At 35.9% G+C, this 22,382-nt stretch overlaps 1 protein-coding gene and 1 pseudogene across 3 annotated transcripts; both read left to right on the top strand.

The window, feature by feature from the left end:
• Positions 1-471: 471 nt before the first annotated feature.
• Positions 472-20,728, top strand: LOC136347138 (dual specificity protein phosphatase 10-like). 3 transcript variants are annotated; one of them, XM_066296862.1, is made up of 6 exons: positions 550-908; positions 958-1,024; positions 3,732-4,341; positions 18,558-18,727; positions 18,844-19,018; positions 19,400-20,728. In XM_066296862.1, the coding sequence occupies exons 3-6, from the start codon at positions 3,780-3,782 to the stop codon at positions 19,687-19,689; spliced, it is 1,197 nt and encodes a 398-aa protein (XP_066152959.1). In that variant the 5' UTR covers positions 550-908; positions 958-1,024; positions 3,732-3,779; the 3' UTR covers positions 19,690-20,728. The 3 variants fall into 3 exon arrangements, with proteins under 3 accessions (XP_066152958.1, XP_066152959.1, XP_066152957.1); XM_066296861.1 differs by lacking the exon at positions 958-1,024 and having other exon boundaries at positions 472-601; XM_066296860.1 differs by lacking the exon at positions 958-1,024.
• Positions 10,585-12,173, top strand: LOC136347144 (uncharacterized; annotated as a pseudogene).
• Positions 20,729-22,382: the final 1,654 nt, after the last annotated feature.

Below are 22,382 nucleotides of genomic sequence, written 5' to 3'. Positions count from 1 at the left end.
GCCGCAGGAAATTGAGGGGAATGACGAATTTAGTAAATCAGCGTATAGGCTACAGAGATATGTCACATGTCAAGGTGTCAAGCATTTAAGCAGAATGTTCCGCAGGGTTGTCTCAGCTATCTGCTGGTTTGTTCAGCTCTGTACGTAACGTAGTCTGTAAAGCTACCGTCATGTATCTCAAAAAATTGATCAAAAACGGAAATCCCTTATAAGAAACATTAGTTAGAATGAATTTTCGGGATACGTGAAGTCCCTCTTTCAAATATTTTTCGCTATATGTGATGGTCGCCTGAGCGCAGAGTATGTACGTATATGAAAAAGAAGAAGCTGGAGTAGTAAAGAAAGGTACAACATTTCTTCGTTGCATCTACACGACATGATGTCGATTTTGGGGTTACTTAACAAACGCAGAAATGGGATGGCCAGGAACAAACGACGAAGCGCTAGGTTTTGCAACAAATCGCTACAGCTGGCAACCCTGTCATCCATTTATGTGTCATGTGCGATAGATGACTCATATTCTGTATACTTCAATGTTTGTGTGTACGTACCGTGTGCGTATTGAGCTTCGAGTGTTTTTGACGTACCGATTGATAACCAGGTACGACACAGTCGCTTGTGAACAAAAATTTACTTCTGGGTTAAGTTTTAAGAAATGTTAAATGTTACCTTTTTCCTTTTCGTCAGAATTAACCAATTGTGATTTTTTCTTTGGATAACTTATTATATCACCGTTATCTATAGTGAACGCCTTGTAAACTTAAGAGTTTTGGTAACGTAAATATTTGAAAAATATAAAATACATATAATGATATACATATCGGATATACAAGGAATTGGAAATGAACGTTCTTGTATTTGGAAGTAAACTTTTATTATCACAGTTATCAACCATCCATGATTTTTTTGTAAGTATCTAAAAATATTTGTAAACTATCTCCACTTGCTTCCTTTTAGGACAATTTATAGTCATGACTAGTGGAGGCCTACATAGATTGTATAGCTGATATCCCCAAATAATTTTGTAGGTTTGTTTTGATACGTAAATGATAACTTGATGTTCAACACCCTTCACCTGAAGTCCTTCTTTGAATTTAAATGATTTCAGCTTCAAATTTTGTTGCCATTAAAAAAACGTAATTTAGTCAGTAGATAGTTCCATGTCAGTAATGGTATGAAACAAAGCACTGGTCTTATACAAGACAATTCGTAGTTACTCAGTTATAATTTACTATGTTCCACATTCCACACTAAAGACTTGGTATTAGATCTGATATAGTACTTGAGTTATTTATAATAACAATGATGATTTTTATTGCAACAATATAAAATACCACATAATAACCTCAAAGAACTTCCAAAATATAACCTATGTTTGTTACCTCCGAATAACATGATTATACTTTTCCAAAGAGTAAGATTGTAAAGTAACATTTTAAGTAACTTTTTCTTAACAGCTTTAATCTAGTGCATTGTTTTATACCTAATGGCACTGAGTTAAATAATTTTTTATATTGATCATAGACTCCTTTCTAATACACAGTTAGTCTACACACTGGATATGAATAATCTAAAGTTCTGGTTACATATAAACTTTGAGGTTCTTGCTTCTTAAATATATTTCTATTTTTAAAAAAGAGTGAACCTCAGAATATTTATTTAGAAGATGACTTAATTTCAATATTCTTAAATGTTCCTCTCCAAATTCTCTGAACTCTAGGATTAATGCAATTTCTAACTCTGTATTCTAATAAATAAAAACTGAATGCATTCTTACTGCTCCTATACATAACAATCTCATATCTAATGACACTTTCAAAATTTACATAATAAATAATTTTCCTAACATCAAACTGAATATATGTATAAATTACTCTCATTGTATAACATATTGAGATTAGTATACTTACTATTTGCTGTATGTCAGACCTCCAAAGCAGATAACTATTAATTATCACTCCTAAAAATTTTACATTATCTTGTATGGGAACTTCTGCTATGTGTAATTTTATATATATTAGGTGGCTCATTGAATGGAGAATTTTTGTAACATTGGTGGATTACAATATTGTTTTTTTTTCTCCCTTATTCTCTCACTCTTTTATGTCAAACTATCTTATTTTTTGCAAATCAATTGCCATGACTTTTTCAACGTATTGTTTAAATTTATTTTTATTTTTGCTTGCTATTAGAATAGTAGTGTCATCGACGTAATTCGTCATTTGTCATATTCTTTTATTAGGTTCAACTTCAATTGAATTATTAACATAAAGTATCAACGACATTGAGTCCAACACACTACAGTAAGGCACTCCCCTTTTCACGTTTTTTGGTAATTTTGATTGTTTTTTAAAACACACATTTCTTACTAGGAGTACATGTTTTAATGTCACTTTTTGAAGCCTATGTTAAATTTCATCATATTATGTAAATAATTGTAAATAATAGGTAGTTATTCTTATATTATTTATTTTTAAAGGAAAAAAATGCTTCCTTTTCTATCACAATTCTTTTTCTAGATTCTGAAGGTGACAAACCTGTTACCGAAGCGTTAACAAACATTTTCGTCCTAACTGAGGCATAATATTATTATCAATTAAAACTAATTAAGAAGTCCGCTCTTTACTAAAGGCTAGGACGAAAATCGTCACATAATCAACACAGATAATGAAGTTTTAAGAAAGACTGGTAAATTAGGTACAATGATCAAACACCAATTGATTAGCCTAAATCAACCTTTTGAAATGATGGCATGATTCATGCCAAAAAACAGCCATTCTTCAGTGAGAGAAATTGGGAATTTGTATATTGTTTCACATGCATATGGTACATATATTTTATACAAACATCAAAAGGGTAGCGAGAGTTTTTGTCTGAGTTCTCAGTAAATGGCGAATGTTATTGTCAGTTAGTTTTATTTTCCATCTGCAAACATTAAAAAAAAATTCAATCAGCTTAAAAGGGAGAACCAGTGTGCAGACCTAAACATATTCCTAATATGCAGAGACAAAGAATATCTTTGCTTCTCGATTTTCAGTATTTAAAACGGAAATATATGACAACACTTTTAATTTGCGGAGTAAAACTCACCTCTGTTAAAACGATTCAGTGATGTTTCACTTTTAAAAGTCTTCTTACCCTCATTTTGACGTCTGCAGCTTTTATTGTGATAAATTAATTATGAAATAAAAGGTTTTTCCACACTGATTTTGACAAGCTGCCATATCTATGGGTGTAATGGTAGTGACTTCAATCTTGTAAATTATCATCATTGTACCTTCTTATTTGAAATTTTTAGAGGTAACTGTCACCCCTATTCAGGGCTTCAAGTTAAAGAGTTAAAAATACAATAAGAAATTGTCCTTGAATACTAGTTATAGTATATTCACTACATAATAAACTTTGTAGAATTTTCATGTGAAATAATTTTACCTCATTTGTTCACCCCCTCAATTACTTAGGTCCCTATCTTTCTTTAATGTTTACTATTTAATGCTTCAACGCATTCGATATTTTGCATATCAAAGTTTTCAACTGATATAAAGTCCTGTTATACCGCAAAAGAAGCTCACTATAGGGATCTAGATATGTTGTTGATTAGTGAGTTAACAGATTTTGGCGATAGATAAAAATTGTTTTGAATACTTGAAAAAATAAGCCAAAACTAAATCGCTTTTCATATTCACAAAATAACGTACGTGATGCTAACCGTATTTTCCTGTATTTTTCAGCTCTTCCCGAATTAGCCCGTGACGTAAACGGCAGACGTCACCGCCTAAATGTCGGTCTGCTTAGACGCTACTCGACCGCGAAGCGGTTTAAAACTTCCATTGAATCGAAGTATCAGCGAACCCGGACCTACAGCCAGCCCTTTGCATCCAACCAAAAGGTCCAAACTGGAGCCTCAAAATAGTATCAGTTTGCCCACCAGCCCTTGTGCAGAATCTGCCACGGTACAACGCGTTCAAGTCTTGAGCAAGGTGAAGACAATGAAACCCGAAGTTCTAAAAACGAAATTGGAAGATCCCAGACTACCGAAGAACTTCATCTTGTTGGATTGCAGGCCATTTATGAGCTACAACATGAATCATATTAGTGGAGCAATAAATGTGAACTGTTCGGATAGATTTAACAGAAAAAGGTTGCAACAAGGAAAGGCAACTTTGGCCGATCTGGCCACCACACGGGAAGGCAAGGAGGTACTCAAAAAACGGTCCTTCAGAGAGGTGGTGATTTATGACGATTCCACAAGTGAGAAAGATAGGATTACACTAGGCCATCCTTTGTTGTTAGTGCTTGTGTCTCTCGTGGAAGATCACAAGGAGCCATCGCTTTTAGTTGGTAAGTTTACGAATTAAGAAGTTTATAACTGAAGTTTGTCAATATTTTGTCTTTTATAATTGCATGGATCTTGAGGAATGTTAAGCTAGATCAATTATTGATCCGATCTGATTTTAGTAAGTGATTGAGTACCAATTACGCGTGTGTTATCGCCTAAATGTCCTTAGAGAAGTGAATAAGTTTCAACTTCACAAAAATAAAACTTCAAGGCGTAACAAACCCACACTTCAAAGTGACTTTCAAAATATTTTTGGACCATTTTTCATACTGTATGAGCTCGGATAGTGATAAGTATTTTTAAAATTGGTACGGGTTGATGGTAAATGGGTAATCAGATATCCCTGGTTCTTTGAAAAAGAGACCACACTTTTTGAAAAAGAGCTTTTTGCGGGATTCTCTCTTAATTATGAGCAATTTAGGAAAAAGGAGTAGGTCTAATAATTACATACAACTGTAAAATATGAGACAACTATAAAAAGTTGTCTATGGGTGTGTTTGTACAAGATCACTCAAGCTCGACGCTCCATAAAACGAATGGTCTATACATTTAAATTTAGTAAGCGATGCTCTGCGTCGCGACGCCTACGAAATAGTTTTTTTTGGATACAAAAATTTTTTTAGAATTTTTAAGTTCGATACCTTTCCAGCAAGTTTTGTATAAAACGTTTTTTTTTTTTTTATTTTTCTACTGCATATGTATTTTAAAAAATACATATATTGTTATGAACTTCAAAAACGGCGTGGCCTTCTTGTATCATGAAGGTCCAAGACCTTCATGATACAAGGATTGGTTTTTGCAATGTGATCCATTGTATATTGGGAGAAAAAATTTCTTACATTTTTTAAATTCTATAAAAACGGATGAAAACGCCCGGACATATTTAGACGTTTTGATCCGTCGAGAGTGGCTTTATCAGTTCGGGTTCAGGAGGTTCGCAATGCTCATGCTTAATTTTAAATAGATACTGATGGACGCCAATCAGCGTAGAAACATAAAAATATATTCAAAATGTTAAGAGGAATTTTGTTTCTCTCATTACACAAAGGACCACACTTTAGGAACCAATCCTCATAACATATCAAAATTAATACTTGTAGCAAAATTGTCGCTTATCTCAAGAAATTAAATTATAAGGGCTAAGGCGGTACGTCAATATTTGCTCCAGTATTTTTTGAAGTACTCTATAGATATCACAAAACTTTTTAAATAAACCACATTCAGAATTTGTTCCACTTCAAAGTGCGAGAAGTGCATAAAGTATGTCTCCAGAAAAAAATTCTTATCGATATGGCGATGACGAGTCCCATCCTAAATTAAAACATATTAAGTATTCGTTATTATCCGCTCTTGTTTGCTAAGCCTGAAACAATTTTTTCGCTATACTCAATGGTCTTCTGAATCAACCTTTACTTTCAATTTTAATATTAGTTCCACCCCCTCTGTTTCCTCTTGGAAATCTAGAAAACCAACGAGCCGTGTTTAAATCCACATCGCAAATGAGCTTCCCAAGCTCCTAACTATATTAAGCCACACATTTATGAGGAGTGAGTCACTGTCAATAGTAAACAAAAAAAAGTGTCAAGTCTGTTGGAAACTATCCAAATCCACGCACGCATCCATGAATTTGAGTTTTTAACTGTTGCAGTCCTGGGATAGGTATGCACATGGTTTGAAGTTTGTGTTACGAATAAAAATTGAAATAAATCATAGATTTTCATATACTGTTTCTGACGCCGCCAGTGTAATAAACAACATGAGAAAATTGCCATTCTCGGGTCGACTGGTGTTCAAAAAATGTTTAGAAAGGGCCTATTAGTTTGTCGCTTGTCATTACATCTTTATGTTTTATCATCAAGTCGATTTGAAGTCAGTGATTGCGCGCGCACACACGTATGCCTTTATGTCACTCAAGCAGTGTACTGAACCGCCAGCTGACACAAGTCTATATTCAATGATTGCCCTCAAATCTAGCCCTACGTGTCGGTCTAATTTGAGCTTTTTTAACTTTTTGAAACCTTATTGATTTCTTAAAATTTCATCATCCGCTAATTCAGTTTAAACCTGTGTGACACGAAATAGTCGGAACGATTTGGTTTTTTTTTTAGTTTTGTGAGGTCGCAAAATAGGATTCATTTTTTATCCCTTTGCGAGGCCACAAAACAACAATTTTTACCTGATTTGAAAAAAAGGAAGGTCGGTGCTAAATGGAATTTTTGAACGTGGGTATAGTAGAAAACAGGCTGATCGGAAAGCATATATCAATACAGTAAATTTTCGATGTACTGAACTAAATAATGAGCGGCTTTATCACTCCATCGAGGTCGTTCACTATTTAGAGTACAGATAAAAAATACAACAGTGACACTTACAACGTGTTTATTACATTAATAACTCACCATTTTAAATTATTGAGTAGATGTTCACCCAGTTTAATAATAAAATAAATGAAACATTTTAATAAAAAATATAGTACGTTTAGTAGAAATACGTACGTTCATTCATTTGTACAGGGTGGGCGAATTTCGGTGTTCTTGTAGGAAATCCACGAAACAGTAAGAGATAGAAAAAAAGTAATTATACATTCTCGATTACTTTTTTTAAGCAAGTTCCATGCCGTTTTCACATTTTTTTATTGTCTTTTGTTCTTGCCTAATGAATAAAAGTCCGGTTTTTAGTATTTTCCAAAAATTCTTCTAATTTTTTTCATTTCACTAGTCTATTAATGCACTAGTTGAATTACGACATGAGACTATTTTTTTTGCATATAAATCATATTTGTTTCGGTCATAGTTAAAAAGGCATTTTTTTAACTTTAAAATGAACTATAATTTATAGGGTCTCGTATTAATTTTACATACCTATTTTTACAACAAACACTTTTTGCAATAGGTGACTATGATATAAAAAAATTTCACTCTAACCAGGCTTCATTTCTTCACTATTTAGAGGTTAACGTTAACATTTTTGTGTCCACTGGAGTAGATAGTCCATTATACATATATATTTATTATTCATTATATATATATATATATTAATTTCACTCAAGAAAATGTTGCTATGAGCCACTGTATGGAGTAAGCACCTACTGAAATTTAGCCTTGGCAGAAAATCACGGGGCAACAGAGCTTGTACTCGTTGTATGTGGTATGGGAATAACCGAGAAACTTTCCAAACAGTCTTTGGACTCACTTGAAGTTGTTGTGCCATCTTCCTGGCACTAGCTGAAGGATTTTCTTCTATCTCTCGCAGTATAGCTTCTTCTAGTGCAGGCGTTGTTACTGTTGGAGGTCCACCACGAACTTCCGGATTATGTTTAAAATTACCGGTTTCACTCAATCTGGCACGTATCTTTCTAAATGTTTTAGTACATGGCGTTGTTCCGTTCGGATAACGTTCCTGATAAAATCGTCGAGCTTCTACCGAATTTCCATTTGATAGGCCATACATGAAATGCATTTGAGCCATTTCAGCGTTAGTAAAGTTGTTCATTTTCGAATTTTAATGTCTCACGCACAGACAAGTGAACGGTGTTGGTGACTAGTAAAATGTCGACAATTTCGCTACCAAACACGACAAAAAAATTCATATCTTCATACAAGCATTTTTTCTCTTAAGAATAATAAAAAAGAATGAAAAAGTTTAGCTACAATGTTTTTTATTTATTTACTCGAAAACGGTGCGTCCTACGAAAAAAAGTTCAAGAGACCTTTTTCCTTCCAAGTCGAACATATAATTAAAAAAGGAACAAAATATTGGGAACGAACAGTGGCGTACCACATTTTTTCTGTAAAGTGTCCAGCAATTATCCTGCCCGCACGCCACTGGTTACACAACAGCCACTGTTTTTAGCGTAAAATACGCACCGTTGCTAACTTTCAAGCCCTGCAAAATTTCATTAAAATGTCTCGATGAGTCTCGGAAATATTTAAAAAATTGTAGTTTTTTAAAGAAATTTTCACACCCTGTATTTCCGCAACGAAGCATTTTTGGGACATAGTTTATTTAACAAAATTACCTTAATTTTAGCCGTAGAATACGCTCCCGAAGTTTTGTACCGTACTTAGGAAACACCCTGTATATGTAGTATTTTCACTATGGCGAGACTACTACGACCCTAACAACTATATGTTCGGACAAACATATTCTTGATATGAAAGTACCTGTAACATTGGACAGAAACATAATCAAAAGCTTTAATTAATAATGGACACTCTCGGAAAATATTTATTTCGGTTTACCTATTTGTTTAAAGGTTTAACAAAAAACTATTGAAAATATTAACAATAGAATTGAACGTGAGCAAAAATGGTTGACAACTAAATGTTCGGAATTTTGTTTAATTATGTACCATTTACTGGATACGCATCGGAAGAATAATTGCTATGTTTTATTAACGCATTGCCAGTTACCAGTATCCGTTACACTAAAAATGGGTCGCGGAGAAGCTATTAATGCCCATTTAAGACAACTTATAATAAATAAATATCGTACGGGCAACAGGAGCCATCCAAATTGTCAATGAACTGGATTGATCAAAATCTACTGTTTATTATTAGTTGTTAGGGCTCGTACATACAATAATGGATAAACTCATGAATATGGACAAATGAGAAACTCCATGAAAATCCTATAGAAAGTGAATTTTAATTTCGTTGCTTTATGAATAAACTCTATAACTATAAATCCAAATTTATTTAGATTGTTTATCTTGAGTTTATTGCAAAAAACAGCTTATCAAAAGAATTTACTCGTTTGCTTGGACAAAAATATGTAGACTGCCAATTCGTGTTGATTTCTTGCTGAGTAAACGTTATTAAAATTTCGTTGTCCGGTTCCCACGTGCAATGTCGCGATGCGCCGAGGGCCCCAAATTACTTTTGAAATAAAAACTAATGTTACTCGGTTGCGTAATGATAGTTTGCGACAAGTGGATATCGCAGAACCTTTAAATCACAGACGTAAAGCAGTTTGGGCACTTGTCGACGAATAGAAACGAAAGGACACAATTGAAGATACCCGAAGGAGTGGTCGGCCTAGAAAGCTTGCAGCTAGAACAATTGAGTTAATCAAAACTATTTCATCTAAATATCCATTTAAAACGTCAAGAGAGATAAAAAATTTAATTGTCGAGGAAGGAATGACTAACGTCTCAGCAAGAACCATTAAAAGGAAGTTGGACGATCTTAGCTTGTCCGGATGTTGTCCCAGCATTGGACCACTGCTCTCCAAAAAGCATCGGAAGGCCCGACTACAATATAGGCGTAGTCATTTGCTCTGGACTGTTAATGATTAGCAGAGAATTTGTCTTGGCGACGAGTGAAAATTCAATATAATTGGATCTGATGACATCAACTATGTGCGACGTCAGTAAAAGAATGGAGTATGTGCTATCCACAGTTAATCATGACGGGGGATCCGTGATGGTTTGGGGTCGTTTTTCTGGATTTAAAGCAGGTCCGCTGCATCGGGTTAAAGACATCATGGACCAATTTATGTGTAGGGATCTACAAAAAAAAATGTCCTCTTACCTTATACGATGGATCATATGCCGCTACGTTCCACTCTTAAGCAACGTAACGACCCCAAAAACACATCAAAACTGACAAAACAAATTTTGTCTAAAGCGAAAATACGCGTTCTTAAATGGCCACCGTAGTTCCCGGATTTAAATCCCATCGACCACCTGTGGGACCACTTGAAGCGACTAATTAGGATTAGAATCTGCTCAAATAAGGATGAAGTCTTTACACATCTAAAAGAACAATGGCAGAAATATCTTACGTGAACAAGTTCTGGATGCCGAGCAAATGTCAGGCCGTGAATTAACACGTTAACGACCATGTGCACCAAATTGGTGCACACCCCACTTTCTGTACAGACCGCGTGACTCTATTTGGGCACAAGACAGGTTTATGCTCAAAGTCATGTGGGTATTACAGGAATGCAGCGGCTGTGGATCTATATGACGATTTCTGATGCTCTGGCCCCTGTAGAAGGAAATATTACCTTAGGCTTGGAAAAATATTATTTTTTTATGAATAACATAATATGGTTGAAATTTATGCCATTTTATTTAGTTTATTATTTAGTTTTCAAATTTTTAAACTATGCAAATAAAAACAATAAAGGTATAAACAAAAACAATAAAGATATAAACAAAAACATGTTTTTTTTCATAAGATTACACGTTTTCCTTTTTTTGCAATTCATTTTCCACGAGTACGTTTTGATTGTCTTGTTGATTCAAATAAAGAAATACGATTCGCCGAAATGGACTATCAGAGATGAGCAACTTCGATGACTATTAGAAGACAGTGACTATGAGTTTAGTGATATCGAAGGCACTTTCGACGATTCAGAAGCGAATCCCTTGTTTGAGGCAGAAGAAGGCGAGACCAGTTCAATTAGCCATCAAGATAAAGATAGTGTTTCGCCACACAAGAAAGAGAAGTTGGAAGCAGTACCTGAGGCCAGTACATCTTCTGATGCAGCCATTTTACCCGATCAAAACGTAAGTGCGGACCGAAATCAGGATAATCCTGATATCTGTTGTTCATCACGAACTGATCGTATCATATGCAGTGACATTTCTAATTCTGATGGTCCGAACGAATTCATGTTTTAAGGGAAGTCCGGATTTCGACGAGAAGAAATAGATGAACTGACAGGTCACATTGATTTTTTCTATTTATTTTTCGATGAGGAAGTTCAAAATTTGCTAGTTGCGGAAACAAATAGGTATGCTGAATAGCAAATCATAGAGGGTATAACCATCACCAATCAATGATGCCATTTCGGAGCAGGTTGAGTTTTCTTCTATATAAGACAAGGGACAAGACATAAATGTGGTATTAAAATGTTCAAACTTTGTGTCGATGGCGGCTACACCTATGCCATCAAAATATATGGTTGTGTATATGGGATACAGAATTTTGATGAGCCATCAGTTTCCAGAATTGTCATGGAACTATTGGAACCCATTCTCAATGCCGGAAGAACGCTCTATACTGACGATTTTTGTACCAGCGTCAGTTTAGCTCATGAACTGAATGATAATCAGACACATTTAGTTGGAACGTTGCGACAAAACCGTAAATTAAATCCGAAAGCTGTGGAAATCGCTAAACTGAGAAAAGGCAAGCTAAAGATACAAAAAGGCAACACAACAGTTGTTGTGGAGAAATGGAAAGATGATCGGGACGTTTTATTTTCGACCACCAAAGCTATCCCAGAAACGATGCAAGTTCAAACAAAAAGAGGTCCTGTTTCAAAACCATCAACCATAGTCTAGTGCAATACAGCTAAAGGATTCATCGACGTGTCGGACCAAAGTGCGTCATCAGTTCGTCGCTCCATCAAGGGGTACCGTAAAATAACAGTTGAATTATTGACAAATACGGTTTTAGTAAATGCTACGGTTGTTTTCCATGAAGTTGCTGGGAAGAAAATTAGTATTACTGAAATCCGGGAAAATGTTATCTCTATTGGATGTGGGCATGACAAAACTATCAGAAAATAAACTCACACTGTCACATACCATGAAGGAAGAGGAAACTAGAGGGAGATGTTCAAGTTGTTGTAAGAAGTGCTCAGAAAGAGAGGGGCGGCAATCATCGATGAAGAGGGCCAAAAAAGTATATTCATTTTGTCCAACATGTCCTGCAAATGTGATATACACCGGAAGTCTTGTATTGTTTACGATTGATACGTGTCGTTTCTCTTATTACGTTAGAGTTTGAGAGTATTGAGAAGTTTTCGTGTGAAATGCCTCGTTTTACAAATGACGAATACAGTGATATGGTGTTAGCTTATGGGGAAACCCATGGAAATTCTAATCCGGCTCGACACATCGCTTTCCGGGTCGTCCTACACCCAATAGGCACACGTTCGTGTCATTCGAGGACTTCGAAATAGTGGAACTTGCGCAGGTGCATGTCGAGATCGCGACAGATAACGGCCTAATCGTTTTGAAAATTTTGAAAATGAAATTTTGGAAATAATTCTGGATGTGGGGCACTCTTAGACTGGCAATAGAGCACAACGTGTTAAAAAATTCAATGTTTAGAACCGCAGGATTATCATCACCGACAGCGTTTCTGCAACTGGGTTTTAATGAAACTAAGGCGGGTTCCAAATTTTCTTAGCTCTGTATGTATTAGCCACCGATGAAGCGGGATTCACCAGGTAAGGAATATGTAATATGCACAACACTCGCATTTGGACAGATGAAAATCCCCATGGTATAAAGCCTCGCAATTTTCAAGAGAGATTTTCAATAAATGCATGGGCTGGAATAATAAACGGTCGGCTCATCTGCCCTTACTTTTTACCAGATCGATTAGATGGTAGAAGTTATTTACAGTTTTTAAATAACGAGCTAAATCATTTATTGGAAAATGTTTCGATGGAAATTCGTGGAAACATGTGTCATTTTCGCGATGGTGCTCCTTGCCATAACTCCCGAATTGTTCGAGAATGATGAAATGAGCACTTTCCCAGAGGGTGAATTGGTCGAAATGTTTTTCTTGCGTGGCCCGCTCGATCTCCAGATTTAAATCCTCGCGATTTTTATTTATGGGGCCATATGAAACGGATAGTGCATTTTACTCGAGTTGATACAATTGAGGAACTAAGAGGACGCATTGAAAATGTCGCCAGAATGATTCGAAATGATAGAGAAACGTTACTAAGGGTAGAAGAAAATTTTCAACGCCCAATACAATTGTGCTTTGAGAATAATTGTTGGATTTGTTAAATTACAAATCAATACGTAAAACTAAAATCTAAATAGTAATAAATAAATAATAATTTCGACATGGGTTGACTCACATTGTGTATGCACCAAGCTGATTCAGGTTTATATAAAAAGGGAAATATTTCTTGTAATCTTTCACCATGCTCGGACCGCAGTAGTGTTTGTGCCGTTTATGAGTAAAGTCGGTTGGTGCATTCTTATTTTGTTGTTAATCCCAATTTCCCCTAAATATCCTCACAATTTCCAACAATAATGAGAGACATTTTGAACACTTAGTGTAACCTCTTTTGTAGGTGAGTCAAAAATTTAAATTATTTTAACAGTAAATAACGTAAAACCCCAATAAGCCCCCCTACTTAGCTGTGCGTGTTTAATGATTATTCGCAAAAAAGACATGCGCATCAGCAAGCAGGGAAAAAATCAATGCAAAGGATCCGAATTGGGATAAACAATTTTAGATACCATAGGCGGGTAACGGAACTGTAATAAATCTTTTAATGAATTAAACTGGAAAACTCATACCTCTTACGCAAAAAATGTTGCTTTCTACGTGTTTTATTATTGATTCAAATTATGGCACTTCTTTCTGGGACACCCTGTATATGTGTTAATTGTTTTTTTTAACGCCATGCGTGTAATCTTAACAGATAACATCAGTTTTAGGTGGTTAAGGTTGCCACGAAAAATATTATAAACATTTCTTTGCCATGTCCCAGCAGGGAAAATATGGTCTTTGGTAAACTTGATTATGTTTCCGTTGAACCGCGTGCACCCATTAGGTGCGCAGTGTTTTTTTTCTTAAAAAATTCTTTTTCACCTTGGTAATGCAAATAATGCACACTATTAGTGTCGCCTTTACCAAAATATTACATGAAGCAATCCTGGTTTACGAGTAGATTTCACAAAATTTTAATAATATTATTAACTATTTTAATATTAAATATTAAACTTAACTGGTATTAAAACAACTTTTTTAGTTCCAATAGCCAAGTTGCTTTTTATATAAGAAAAGTCTGTAATTTCCCCATATGCTCTTGTCCTTCAGCCATCGATTTGTCAATTTTTGTTCTTGAAGTAAGGAAAACACAGAAGTAAACGTTCTAACTTTGACTTAATAGCCATCATACAACTTTATAGTTAAACCGGAATTTTAAAAGAGCTCGGAAAATAAAAATTGTGTATAAAAATCACTTGTTATATACTTTTGTTCATCACTGTATATACTAAAAGTGTCTTTATTACCGCGTGGTATAGCCTTGTGACCTACAAAGTCAAAGTGCTAATTTTAGGGATTTTTACATGAAACTCACACTTAAAAATTTTATTAAACCCATTAGTGTATATTGTTTCTAAAACGCGTCAGATTATTTTGAAATTTACTTGTTCCCAGAACGTTCACTTAGCAACTTTTCCGCTTGATATGCCTCTGTTCGTTCCCGTATTAATCATCACGTATCAAATGGGCCTTTGGTTACCTTCGGAAGTCTGATTTCGGCCTGCTTTGCATACCTATTCGCCACGTTCAAAGGGAAGACGGATTAAGGATAATAAACACCAAAGTAAAATGATGAATTTGTGAACGCAAGGTCTGTTTACCATACCAACGTAGTGTACTGCGGTGCACCTTCACGCGCATGCTCGCCCTAAACACTAGCGGGGGCTGTTAACAAACAGGCTTAAACGTAGTGGTTTTACGAAACGTGTCCCGAGTCCATCGTTTAATACAGAAAGCGGAAAATTATAACTTTTTTTTTTTTTTTAATGTGATTCTATTACCAATCATAATCAGTTAAGTGTACATAGATATACATATGTATGTATTTACGAATATCCTCAAATATTACCAAGTACGAACTACGTCAAAAATATGATAAGAGATTATTCATGTACCTACACAAGGGATAGGTAATTGTTTTAAATGTGCTTTACAAATGGTTTGTTTTATGCTAAAGTAGGAAGTTTTTTTGTAAATTGGCAATAGTGAATGTTCACTATGTTCGTGTGTTCTATGTTCATTCGATGCGGATCGCTGTCGGCGTCCTTCAGCCTTCTCACCAGACGTGGAGAAGCAACGTACACGATGACGCAGAACATAAACATTAGCGGACATTCTGAATGAATCATTCGCCCTACCACTGTTCGAGTCGTAGTGACCCTGTTCGAGCCAGCGTGTTTCACATTTATTTATTGTGCAAACTGTTTTGCAAGCGGACCAAATAAGTTTTCCTATTTTCCGGGTATTCGTGGTATGTACGCGTGAGAAATTACTATAATCGGTGTGGTGCGAAGAAACGTGTAGGTGCGATGAAAATAAAGAGGAACACCTATCCAGTGCTCCGGCTTTTCCCGATACCTAAAAGTAAGTCGTGCTACCTGGTGGTTGAATGGGTATTTTTTGCAACTGAACATTTTGACATGTCACGGGACCCACGGGTAAAGGTACCAACTCAGTCGGACGTGTGTCGTGTAGGTGCGCGTTTGTGTACTGTAATGTTCCACTTCAATAAACACCCCTAGCACATTATGGACGTCTTCCTTTTTTTTATATTTCCACATTACGGGTAAATGAGTCATCCACCATTTCATGCACTCGCACACCTTTCAGGTAGAAGAACACTTATCTCGGTGCGAAATCCTGCGGGGTTAATAAAAGTAAAACGATGGAACCACGAATTTGTGGTTCTCTCCAAAGTGGTACGTTCCGACGTGGTACCCACATCGATGTTACACGTTACGTGCACTCCTAACGAGATTCGTCAGAGTTATTAGTCATTTACTGATAGTAAGGGCTAAATCGTTCGGTATCAAAGTCAACCCCAACTCCGTTCAAGGAAACTCGTTATTTGGCTGATGAATAAGAGTGATTCACACTCTGTTTACATGAGAATCACATTGTATAATATAAGAAAAGGAGCCTCCATAAATGCCATTAATTACCATAATTGCATTATTTATGCGTTTCCAATCCGGGTGCTGTAAAATCCCATAAGGTGCTTATTATCCTCTTAGGGCCCCGGCGCGAAATAAGATACATTTTTGCAGAACGAGTTTCGTTCCATTAACTGAGGCACCAGAACAACGTAGAAGAGAAAACAATCGAAAACGTAAAGTGTTTTTTGGAAAGAAATACTGATGGCACGTTTGGGACTTTACACAATCGATATTTAAATGGTACAATTTGCTTACGGAATAGGGGGGAAACGGTTTCTTTCCGCAACATAAGCGGACTCTACATGACGAACATTTGGCAAAAGTACATTTTCCACATATCGACCTTGATTACTGCTCGTGCAGCACATAACTTGGCATGCGATTATTACCTTACTTGGAAAATCTCCTCTCTGATAATAGTTGAACTTTATGTTGTTTACGAAGTAGTCCATCGTCATTTGAACTGCTTGTGTCAGGGCTGAGCTGTTTTCTTCAAAAAAAAAAAAAAAAACACCAGAGCGATTTGACCAGCCCTAAATTTAGATCCAAACGGGGTCTAGGTAACGCCTCTTTATCGGCATCTTGAAATTTTAAGCGAAGAAACTGGAGAGCCTTGGAAGAGGGCGGCATGGAAGAATATAGAGTCGCAGTCCTTGGTCCCTAGACGTGTTCAAAAAATCGACACGAGCTTATCACGCCTCCTCTCCGTGGAGTACCGATTTATTTTCCTGTGTCGTCCGCGAAAGTTGCTCGCACCTGACCAGTCGGAAAGGACCATTAATCAGAAGTAACGTTCCAGGTGTTGAGTCAAACCGCTTAACGAAGGCCATTCGTCCGACTTCCCTTACCAATTTGAGAGATGAGCCCCTTCCTAATTTCTTCAACTTGTTACCTCCCGAGAAAGGTACATTTTTTGGAATTCGGTTGGCCGTTGTGGCACCCGCCCGGGAGGTCTGTTCGGAAATCAATTAAAAAAATCGATGTAAAATTTATGTTTGCGTAACACACATATTTTGCGACTTCTTTAATTTTGAAGCTTAATAACTTCGGCAAATGAGCTGCAAACGCGCTCAAAGATGACTCAAATGATCGCCGCGATGAGATCTTTAAGGCGACACGCGCGGCTTGGTTGTACCTCGTTGAGTTTTCCAGATAAAGAGTCTTTTATGTGTTCGAACACGCATCTTTTGTGACTCTTCAAATTGTGAACCTCAATTACTTCGGCAAGTGAGCCCCAAGTGTCTTCAAAATTTACTCAAATGAATCAACGCGGCGAGCTCTTGAAGATGACTCATACGGCTTGATTGTATCTTCTTGATTTATCCAGACAAAGAGTCCTTTATGCGCTCGAATACACGTTTGTTCTGACTTTTCAAACTTCGAATCGTGGCAACTTCGGCGAATGAGCTTCAAATGTCTTCGAAAATGACTCAAACGAATCAGCTCGAAGAGCTCTTTAAGACGGCTAATGCGGCTTGATTGTATCTTGTTGAGTTTTCCAAATAAAGAGTCATTTATGTGCTCAAACACATATTTTTGTGACTTTTCAAACTTCGGACCTCAACAACTCCGGCAAATGAGCTCCAAGTGCCGTCGAAAATGGCTCAAGTATACCAGCTCGAATGTACGGAAATTCCTATGGGCGATGTTTGAGCAAGCTTCAAAACCGTTCTGGAGTCTACATCTATGTTTTGTTCCTTTTCGTTCACAGAGACAAAAATCAAATGGAACACCTTCTGGGGTCGTAGCCATTAAGTCCTTCAAACTTACCACCTAGGTTTTTCCTGAACTGCCTCATCTGTTCGGTTCCACCGCTATGGTTCGTTGATTTTGGTTGCATTCATGCTGCACCATTTTCAGCACCTTCTTCAAGTACGAATCATGAACACGGCAAAAAATAATAATTACTAAAAGTATTGTTGGAAATTATTGGTACTGTGATCTCACGTGAATAACACCTCTGAATTTTGGATAATCAGCGAGTGCTCGTCAACATGAATTCACCTCGTGCCGGCCTCTGCTTTATGCAAAAATGTTCTTTATTCTATCTTTGGTCTGTAGTCAAAGTTTGCTTTGATTTGTTAGATTAAATTTAATTCATCAGTCAATCAAGACAAAATTGACATGCGCGTTAAGGTTCGCATTGGCTTAAAAGACCCTGAAACTATTGTTTATTGAAGATTAAAAAAAATTACATTAAGCAACGTCTCGTTTTTAGGTATTATGGTGATTGAGTTATTTTTATTATTTTACGTTTATAATAACAATTACAATATTTATAATATATAAAAAATATTATATTAAAAATTCTGAAAAGACATACAAGAGTTTGCACATATTTTCACGAATTGACTAGTTGGCACCTCGTTGCAAATACTTTGTGTAAATCAATTGAACTGTGTGCATTACTGGTGATACCTGGAGTCTAAAGTGGTCTAATAGGGAAGAATGCTAATGATAATGTGTAAATGTGGTATAGGTACAAGGGTTCAGATTTTCCACATTGAAACTGTATTTATTTGTTTTAAGGTGGTCATCGAGAGTTCCACAGAAAACACAAGGAATTCTGTGAGCATACCCTTTCGCAAAATCTGGCTTCTAGAGGAATATTACCGTCGGCTTCTTGTCCCAGCTTAACTGATGTGGATTCGTACCCCGCATCGAAAGTATTGCCATTTTTGTATCTCGGCAACAGCAAGGTACACATGCATATGTATTTGTAACTTATTTGATGTATTTTCTCAGTTACAACTAATTCTCTAATTTATTTTTTTTTTAATTTGCGAGGTTTTCATTTTGTGAATATCGTTTATAGGATGCATCCGATCTCACTTGTTTGCGAGGATTAGGCGCTACTTGTGTCTTGAACGTAACCTCACAGTTACCTGGGTACCACGAAGAGTGCGGCATTACGTATAAGCAGATTCCAGCAACGGACTCTGGTCACCAGAATCTGAAACAATACTTCGAGGAAGCTTTCGAATTTATCGGTGAGTGCGTGCGATTTTTTAAAAACTATTAGGTTCGTAAAAGTTCACTATGAGTCTTGATCACAAATAAGTACTTTTCTGAATAATTTATTACTCATTCTCAGTAATTTATTGCTCACTCTGAATAATTTATTATTCATTTTTGGTGTCATTGTTTAAGTCGCAATATTCACAGCCTTAAGACGTCTTTCATTTCCTATTTTATTCCTGGCAAAAACCTTTAATCACCGCCCAAGTCCCTCGCGTAACTACCGCGTTTAGAGGAGCCCCTACCGCTTCTGTACCTCGTAAAGATATTAGGAGCAACAGCTGCCAAAGTGGCAGTTTTCCTGTGCTCCTTTGGGGTAATGAAACGATTTTAGTTAATTTTTTTGTTTTTAGAACAAGCTAGAAAAAGCGGCTGCAGGGTCCTCGTGCATTGCCAAGCGGGCGTGTCCAGAAGCGCAACGATCGCGATCGCTTACATAATGAAATACAAGCACATGTCAATGTGGGAAGCCTACAAGAAAGTCAAAGAGGTACGACCCATCATTTCCCCCAATCTGAATTTTATGGGCCAGCTTTTGGAACTTGAACAAAATCTGCGAAATGACAATACCGGAATGACGAATCACCAGTGTAGATGGAGTCAGCAATCGACAGATGAAGTTACACAGGGATGTAGTGTGTGAGTTTTGGGACACTTAAAGTGCCGTTCGATACAGATCAATGTAAAGAATCGCTTCGTCGCGTCGCCATATATTTAGTTTCCTATTCTAGTCGTTTTAATGGTTAAAAAGGCTGTGCAGGCTGTTTCATGCGCTCGTTTATCGTTAGAGGTCGTTGCGACTGAATTATCTGACGTAGTAATTTCAACCAACTGGAACTAGACTGACATCTGATAATTGTTGTTGATGTGAGCGAAAGTGGTTTACGGAACTCTTTCGTCGCACATACCTAATACTAGTTATCAAGTCGGGGTAGTTGTAAAAGTAGTCCATATTTGTATATAACAGTGATGTGGAGCGGAGATCAGTTTGGCAGCGAATCACGTTTGTAGCGATTTCGATTGAACGTTGTTATGCTCTGTTTACGGATCTATAAGTAGGTACCTATATGTGGTTTGAAAGCCATATTTGATGTCAAATATTATCTCAATTCAAGTCACTGAATGAGGATTGAAAATATTTATTATTTTAATGGATTAAAATGCCTTTTAGTATATTAATATTCACTTTCATTAGTTTCATCAGTTCTCCACATTCATCTAGGAAGTCAAAATCCATAATATAAGTTGAATTAACGTTAATGTCATCTTTAATTTTTAGTTATTTAGACGATAAATTTATTTGCCGTTCATACCTACTAAAAGGGAATGGTTCGTTCATACCAAGGTGGGGTTATCGAGGGTATTTAGAACTAGACAATCCCGATGGTTTCAAGTGTTCGCACCGGTTTTCCACCAATCCAGCGAGAGTGTCTAGTCAGCGTTCCTATTTGATTATTTTATTATATGTATATCTCTATCTCATGACAGTATGTGCCTTTATCTACCCACTTCACAAACGTAGTATAGATTTCAGACTGAAAGTGTAAATCTTCTTAAAACACACACTATACCTATACCTAAAATAAAAATTTAAATGTAAGTAGGTACATCGTCATTTTTTATGTTAACCTATTAACCGATATGAATTTGGAGTTGAAAAAAATGAAAAATAATCTAAAATACTTATTATTATTTAATTTTCCTGATTAATAAAGCTGGACAAATTCAAATGCTTAAATTTTCGTAGAGCAAGAGCCGCAAATTGGGCTGATACACCGCAATGTTGTTAATTTCATTTGAGACGCCACTCCGGCGCGCAGTACACATTTCGGAAAATAGGGACAAAAATCCATGTGATTGAATATTGTGTAATTTTAATATTAAAAATAGGTCGACGTTATGAAATTAGAACATTTTTTTGAAAATATTAAACTTCGTGGATGGAATAAATTCAATGTCTTCATATTTCCACAAATATATTAAAGAAATACCAAAACGCATTGATCTACATCTTGAAAGGTAGCAATTTTATTTCTAAATTCAACCTCCTTTATGTGTGACAGTTACAATCACCAAATTTTTAGTTGCAAGTATGGGTTTCTGATGCCTCATTTGGAAACAGCTATTGTTTCAAATTTTGTTGCAAAGAATAACGAAAAACTCAATCATCTGTAGAATTGGTGTTTTATGCATTTTTTCGATTAAATAAGCCACGTTTCCTAATTGCAGAACATTAACAACTCCACATTTCCAACAAAACTATCAAAATATGTTTTCTTTATATTATGGAAAAGGCCCCACCTCATAAAATGTCCTTTTTTAAATATTGTTGATCTTTAACATTAACGTTTAAGAGTTTCAAGGCATGTATTTTGGACACCCCGTATTAGATTGAGATTGATTTGTTTTGTTATTTCATTACATCAATAACAAAATAGTGTTAGTTATTAAGTTTTTAGGTTGTTACAGAGAATTTCGTCAATTACATAAATTTATTTTTACTTGAAATAGAGTTTAAACACATAGAAGTTTTGAACAGAATAATGAAAAGATTTTTCAAATGAGGGTTTACAAACCGATTTTTTCAATTTAAAAACTTTGAGGTTCCATTTACTTCAAGGCCTAGCCGCCGATCTGAAAACTGCATTTAAATAATTTCTAACCGCTATCGAAAAATATGGTGGAACACTATCGTGCATAAAGTATATTTATCGTAAATTTGGCGGCAAGTCGATAAGAGAATTCATTGGTTGAGTGTGAAGAAAATTCAAATATGAAACTGTTCAACATTTGACGCAATTCAAATGGCGTGAGAAAAAATTTATCTATAAATTCGCACAAGAACATTAATTTTGAATTGATGTTGAAATTATCAGAGGGTTACTGCATGAGGATTTTCGTGGTTTCAAATGTATTAATTTCTAAAATTTCAGACACCTCGTTGAGTAAATGTGATTTTATCCGAGAACAAAATTTGATTTCCAAACATAGTATCAAAGTTATGCTGATTTGGAAAAAAAACGTGCAAATCATGACCGAGCTATAAGATTTATCTCAAGAAGATTCTCGATGGGGGCGAAATGGTAGGGGTCAAGCTACTTTCTGTGTAGTATTTTTAAAACGAATGATATGGATGCTCTCGTACTCAGAGCTATTTGTCTAGAACTCACTTTTTCGTTTTTACTAACGTAAACTAAAATTTCAATGCTTGTTTCAGGAGACCCACAATGTCCCTTTCTGGACGAAATGATCCAGTTCCTCAGAATTTATCATAAAGGTTTCAGAAAAATTTGAAATCTGGCTACCTCCTGTCTGGATACAATTGCAACATCGTCG

Source organism: Euwallacea fornicatus, chromosome 26 (genome assembly GCF_040115645.1).
Source record: "Euwallacea fornicatus isolate EFF26 chromosome 26, ASM4011564v1, whole genome shotgun sequence".
Classification (NCBI taxonomy): Eukaryota; Metazoa; Arthropoda; class Insecta; order Coleoptera; family Curculionidae; genus Euwallacea; species Euwallacea fornicatus.
Note: the sequence above shows the minus strand (reverse complement) of the source record. Positions and strands in the feature narration are given on the sequence as shown.

Bases quoted from the DNA above. Each gene is read 5' to 3' on its own strand.
- LOC136347138 (XM_066296861.1), top strand. From the start codon at position 3,780: ATGTCGGTCTGCTTAGACGCTACTCGACCGCGAAGCGGTTTAAAACTT. The intron at 18,728-18,843 runs GTACACATGCAT...TATCGTTTATAG, and splicing joins TGTATCTCGGCAACAGCAAG to GATGCATCCGATCTCACTTG. The intron at 19,019-19,399 runs GTGAGTGCGTGC...TTTTGTTTTTAG, and splicing joins GGAAGCTTTCGAATTTATCG to AACAAGCTAGAAAAAGCGGC.